Raw genomic sequence first — 6,863 nt, 5'->3', positions numbered from 1 at the left:
TCATTGTCGTCCAGCACCAGGACTCGCACCAGCGCCTGGCTGCTGAGAGCTGGAGAGCCTTGATCTACAGCTTCCACGAGGAACTCAAAGCTCTGCAGGGCCTCATAGTCCAGCGCTCTGAGCACAAATAGCTGCCCATTGTCAGCGTTGATGGAGATGAGCGAGTCCAGGGCCAGCTGCGGGTCCTGGGGTGGCAGCAGCGAGTAGGTGATGTGGGCGTTGGAGCCAGAGTCCGAGTCTGTGGCTCTGATGGTGCCTATGTGCAGGGCGGGGCTGTTGTTCTCGCGGACAGACAGGGTGTAGGAGGATTGGGTGAAGGCGGGGGCGTTGTCGTTGATGTCGGACACCTGCACTGCTATGGTGTGCTGGGTTGTGAGCCTGGGTGAGCCCATGTCGGAGACGGAGATGGTGATGTTGTATTGTGCTCTTTCTTCCCTGTCTAGCGCTCTTTTTGTTACTAAACTGTAAAAATTCTTTCCAGAAGGTTTTAGAAGAAAGGGAAGGTCTTCCTGGATGGAGGAAATCACCTTTCCATTGTTCCCTGAGTCAGGATCTCGAACAGTAAAAACAGCAACTACTTCATCAGGGGAGTTTTCTGGCACTGGGCTGGTAAGCGCCGATACCATCACTTCTGGAGGGTTGTCGTTCACATCCACCACCTGCAGGAGCAGAGTGCATTTTCCTGAGAGCCCTCCCCCATCGGTGGCCTTGACATCCACTTCAAAAGAGGGAGTCGTTTCAAAATCGACTTCTTTTCGTAGCCGAATCTCCCCGGTCACAGGATTTACTTCTAACGTTCTGCTGACATCTTCTGCAGGCTGGGAGAGCGCGTACAGTACTTTCCCGTTCTCTCCACTGTCTAAGTCATTGGCAGAGACTGTGACTACCAGGGAGCCCGAGGGGCTGTCCTCGGGGATTCGCACTTGGTACAGCGGCTGCTGAAACTCGGGCGCGTTATCGTTGATGTCCACGACTTCAATGAGAACCCGTGCCATCCCAGACCGGGGAGGAGAGCCGCCATCCAAAGCTGTCAGGGTTAACCTCAGCTCGGGCTCCCTCTCCCGATCCACTTCCTTCTTGAGCACCAGCTCTGGGTACTTCCTGCCGTCACTGCGGTTGCGGGTTACCACCAGGAAATGAGAGTTTGAGCTGAGCTTGTAGCTCTGGATATTGTTGGTTTCTACGTCTGAGTCCAGAGCATTATTTAAGGGGAATGTAGTTTCCAGCGGACTGTTTTCTGGTATCCTCAGGATCATTTCTCTTTCACTGAACACTGGAGAATGGTCGTTTATGTCCTTCACCCTCAGCTCAGCCTGGAAGACCTCTAGAGGGTTTTCCATTAACACTTGGAAGTGTAGGACACAAGGCTCAGTGGGACCACATAGCTCCTCTCGGTCTAGTTTCTCATTTACGAGCAAATCTCCAGACTGAACGTTGAGCTGCAAATACTCTTTGGTTTCCTGGGAAATGACCCGAGCCCGGCGCGTGGCTATCTCTGCCAGTTCCACCCCCAGACCTTTCCCAAGATTTGCCACAAGGGAGCCCCTCTCCGTTTCTTCCTCTATGGAATAGGGACCCAGCTCCGTGCTTGCCCAAGACACATTCAGAAAAACGAAGAAAGCCAGGACTTGCCTTTGTCTCGGATTGTGCATCCTTACAGTCGGTGTTTGCTTCATAGTAGCTCTGCCTTTGCCCAGGATCCTGACAGCGCTCTCTCACAGTCCAGAATGTTAGAATCAAGCCTTCAAAGAGAATATTTAAGGTTTCACACTCGCCTTTGCTTTGGCTGAAAAAAGCCGCACCTTTTGCTTCTAGGTGGCGAGTGACTGGTCCCCGACCAGGAACGAAATTGCTGAAGCAATTCCTATGCTCCGTCTTCTTAGCCTGCAGCGCCACCGCGCGGTCTCACGGAGCCTTACACATTCAGATTCAACCAGAGGCAGAATTCTCCAAGGCTTGTGGAATAAGCCATGTAACGTGAATCACTGGCTTCCTTTTACAAGTTGCTTGCATGTGTGCCAATAAAGCACCGAGGCATTGTATTAAATGAGTACAAAAGTAAGTTATCATTCATGGTGTTGAGTATGGAATGCTGCCGATGTGTCAATAACTAAATAAAATAGTGTAATGAACATTTAACCTGAGAACATGCATTGAGGGGTAATACTGTCTCAAAAATGACATGGGGACAGTTTCATAAGCATGTATTTTCCACTATACACACTTCAAGAGTTACAAATGAGTAGACAGTGCAAAATTTCAACCTAGTGAATTCTACAGACTATAGACATGGTTTATTAAAGAACCAATAGATTCCTTCTTTTCTCCAACATCCAAGGGAAAGAATTTTAACATTTCCCAATGTTCAATTACTAGAAAATTATTTCATACATAGACCTATATGGTCCTGGGTTGATTTCATATTCAGCACGAATAATGTGTTTTTTTCTTTTAATATACATCTTTGGGTTATAACATACTTAAATGCATCCATTTGAAAGTATAAAGTTTAAAGTCTTTTCATACATACATGAAGTGATGCACCCCATAACCAAAGTCAGTTTTGGAGCATGGGTCTCATGCCAAAGAAGAACCTTGAATCTTTTAACTATTACCTTATTATTTCCCTTTTCCTCTGTGCAGAGTCCAAAGGAATCATTAATCTCCTTGCCTGGTCTCTACAGAGTTCCCTATTGTAAACTTCCATATGATCAGAATGACAGAATATTTGGACCTCTATGGTTAGCTTTTTCCCCTTAGCCTAGTGTTTCCAAGGTTCATCCAAATTCTAACACAGGTCAGTATTTTATTGCACTTTCTGCCTAATATTTATTTGTACATTTGAATTATTTCTGTGCTTTTGTTCTTCTGAACAGCATTGGCATGAACATTTATGTGCCTATTTTATGTGGACATATTTTTATTTCTCTAGGAGTTGAATTGTTTGTCACATGATAGCTCTATATTTGCCACCTGAAAAACTGACAGGCTGTTTCCAAAAACAGACGCGGCATTTAAATTTTATCAGCTGTGTGTCAGGGTTCCAATATTATGACATCCTTCCAATACTTATTATCTAACTCTTTTGTCCTAGCCATCTTAGTAGGTATGAGTGTCTTGCTGTGATGTTGATTTGTATTTCTCTGATGAGGTATGTTGCACAGCTTTTCATGTGCTTATTAGCCATTGGTATATCTTCTTTGGAAAATATCTATTCTGGTCTTTGCTTATTTTTAATTGAATTGTCTAGATTCAAATCTAAAAATCTATTTTAAAATAGAGTTTAAACTGTATATTGAAAGACTAGATCATCATTTGTTTAGGTTTTCTGTTTTTAAAATTTGAATTGAGTTGCAGCAAAAGTTCACAATGGGCAGGACAGGAAGTTCAGTTATAGAGTGTGCTTAGCATACATGAGGCTCAGAGTTTGGAATCCAGTACCACACAGATACTGATACTCTAATCAATTCACTGTTTCTGCTAATGGCTCTAGATGTTTGTTAATTGGATTCCTCAGGTCAATGAGACCTAAAATCTTGCTATAATAATCTTTATGTGTCTGTTTTTGACAACAGATGATATTGCTATGCAGAATAATAGCCACTCAAAGATGCCACAGAATCTGTAATTACGTTACCTTACCTGGCAGGAAAATCTATTGCAAACCTGATTAAGTTAAAGATTTTTCTGAACAGGAGATTGCCCTTCATTTTACAAATAGGTCTCATTAAATTTGGATAAAGGACTTTTATTCAAATGTTATTCCCTGGCTGACTTAGAGGGAATTGGAAACAATGTTTCAGGCTGTGAAGTTGGGTAAAGGAGCCATGCAACATTTATTGCATGGAAAAGACAAAATAGATTCTATAGTCTCCAGAACCCAATGTGTCCCCATGGACTGCTGTCAGTTAGACACTTACTAGAATTTTGTTTTATAAAATTATGAGATAATACATTGCGTTGCTTTAAGGAACTGCTTGTGAAATTTTTGACAGCAATAGAAAACCAAACCAGGACATAAATATGAATTATTGTGTATCCAGAAGCTGAACCAACAAACAACTGATAGCTTCCACATGAATAGTATTATTATTGCAAATGCTAAAGAATTTCTTGTTCAGTTCTGCTGAGTCATTCTTTAAAAAGTCATGTATGGCCCACTGGTGTTTTACAGTGTTATCTAAATGAAGACATTAATGGGCATTATTTTCCCAAAGACATAAAGTTAACTGTAAGAGAGAGTAAATGAAAATGTATCATTTTTTTTCCTACGAAATTTCAAGAATCTCTGAGTTACTTAACTACAAAAATTTATCCAGAAAATTGCTTATAGTTTTTTTTTTAAATTAATGTTCAGTTATACTGCTAGAAAACGATTGCTTTCAAACCCACATGATGCTGAAATGAGCATGAGATACTCAACTTTAATAAAGGGCTCACTGTATACAAAGTATATAATATGTTAAGAGTTTGGGGAAGATGGCTGAAGGGAGAGTATACAAAGTTTAATGAACATAACCACAGAGTAGCTCTGCTGCCTGTATAGGACAGGTCACTTCCACAATAATGCCAAAGAGCAGTTGAAGTGTAGTCTAATTTTACTCAGGTCGTTGATGCTGTGAGCACTTTGGGCTTGTCTTCTAACCAGTGTGGTCACTGCTCCAGAATGAAGTACAGACTAGGAGCTGAAGGTTACATTTACACATGATGACTTTATTCACAGAATGGCTCTAATGGATTCCTCTGTGTAGGAAAATAATGCTAACAGAGCCTGCCTGCCACTATATCATACCGTTAAGAACTGGGTCATCAAAATCAGACAAACTGGATTGTATCTTAGACTTTCCCTTTTATTGCCCAGAATCATGAGCGAGTTAGTTAACGTTTCCACAGAGCTTCGCAGCTAGTCCAGATAACTGAGCGAAGAAGGTAGACATGTGATTTCGACCTCTGACCTCCAGCATACAGAGGCACATGGGTGAAAGGACCCCTGCGAGCACATATGCACAAACACGCACACATACATAACCCACACAAACACACAAAGTTAGATTCCCTAGCTTAAAAGTTAAAATAATGACATAGAACAACTTTTATTTCTGAATTAAAAAAAAAGTTTAAAAATTGGCAGCACAGGGGAAAATATGACAACTCCTGAGTCACCAGGGACCTCTGTTAAGTTCATGCCATGCGATTTTAACCCACCATAACTGTCAAAGAGACAACAAGGGCATTTGTGCACACATCATACCCCACATATCCAAGAAAGAACATTGCATTAACGGGTGAATAGCAAGGGGTAGGGATCCCTTCGCAGGTGAGACAGCTCCACTTAGAGTGTTCTTGGAGGTTTGAAGTGGGTATGTCAGTGATAGTCATTACCTGGCACGCATGGACCTCCAGGTTTACTCTCAACTGAAAAGCTTCGGAAGCTGCCTCATTTTTATATCTCACTGCAACTTAGCCATATGTCCAGCACTATTTGCCAAAGAAGACAGTGAAAATGTATGAAAACTAAGTATGCCAGTGGTCAGAATGAAATTTGAAATATGACAGTAAAGAAGGGAAAAATAATAAATATTGGCTGGTGCAGTTTCTTTCCCAGGCAAACATTTCCCAGAAGAGAAAAGTCAATTTTACTGCCATGATATTTCAGCTTACCAGGTAAACAGGGGTGGATTTCTGAACCCTCCTCAACAACAACTAAACAAAGTGGAAAGTGGTTTAAAATGGTGATATTAAAACTAAAAGCAGGCCTCCAGGAGCAGTGGTTCACGGCTGTAATCCCATCACTCAGGGAGGCAGAGGCAGGCAGAGCTCTGTGAGTTCAAGGCCAACCTGATCTACAAAAGGAGTTCAGGACAGCCAAGGATACACAGAAAAACCATGTCTTAAAAAGCAAAAAACAAACAAACAAACAAAACTCCAAATTAACTAACCCAAACTCCAAACTCCAAACTTATCCAAAACTAACAACCAAGCAACCAAACAAACCTAAAAGTAGGCTGATAAAGAGTCATGTGGCTATGGAGTAACATTTTAAGAGAAAACACCAACGAGGAAAGTTAGTCTAGTGGAGTCCAAAGAAACAGAAAGCCTGATGCCTTCAGTGTGCCCTTCTTTTTCCTTTCTGATTAGACTTCATGGGGTTTGAGCATTGCTGTAAAGTGTACGCTCAGTGGTTCACAGCGAGTAACAGAAAACACACTGAACTGCAACTGATTGGGTTGAAATGATTTTATATTTCTTTTCTTGTTCGTTCCTAAGCCATTCTAGAACAAAGGTTTGTACAACTAGTGACTAATTAGAAAGACAAGATTAGAACATTTCACCTTCCAGTCTGGAGAAAAGCTGAGATGCTATCACTAAAGCCATGGACAGAGTATCCTGGAAACAAGCCTTAAGCATGCTTTAAAATTTTATAATGGGCACAGCAAAAAAAGTAGCTTGAGTTTATAACAAAAAACACCACATATGATGAAAAGCAGTTATTTTAACTGAATATCAAAACCCCACTCATTTCTAGAGTTGAGATTTTCTCCCATTTCTGGTCCAAGAGAATGGTCTTGGAAAGGAGGTGAAATTGGTTTCAGGAATTTGAACTCACCAGTCCCAGAGTCTCCCCTTAGACACACCTCATACTGGTAGCTCTGGGACAGGTTTCCTGAGCCGCTGACATTTACTAGGTGGCCAGGAAAGTGTCCCTCAGGCACAGAGCAGACTCCCAGAGAGGCCGCCCTGGCCCTCTTGCACAGCCTCACTCCCACGAACAGCAGCACAGACAAGAGGAAGAGTGAAGACACAGACGCCAAGGCAATGACCAGGTACAGCGTGAGCACATCTTCATCATCCTGCGCGGGGTC

The 6,863-nt window shown here is 42.3% G+C and overlaps 1 protein-coding gene across 1 annotated transcript; it reads right to left on the bottom strand.

The window, feature by feature from the left end:
- Positions 1–29: 29 nt before the first annotated feature.
- LOC129670226 (protocadherin beta-16-like) lies at positions 30–1,803 on the bottom strand (the record flags this gene model as incomplete). Its single annotated transcript, XM_055598712.1, has 1 exon — positions 30–1,803. A coding segment is annotated over exon 1 (1,647 nt), but the record flags the coding sequence as incomplete, so codon positions are not given.
- Positions 1,804–6,863: the final 5,060 nt, after the last annotated feature.

The sequence above is a fragment of the Psammomys obesus genome, unplaced genomic scaffold, assembly GCF_907164565.1.
Source record: "Psammomys obesus unplaced genomic scaffold, mPsaObe1.curated_primary_1811, whole genome shotgun sequence".
NCBI lineage: Eukaryota > Metazoa > Chordata > Mammalia > Rodentia > Muridae > Psammomys > Psammomys obesus.
Note: the sequence above shows the minus strand (reverse complement) of the source record. Positions and strands in the feature narration are given on the sequence as shown.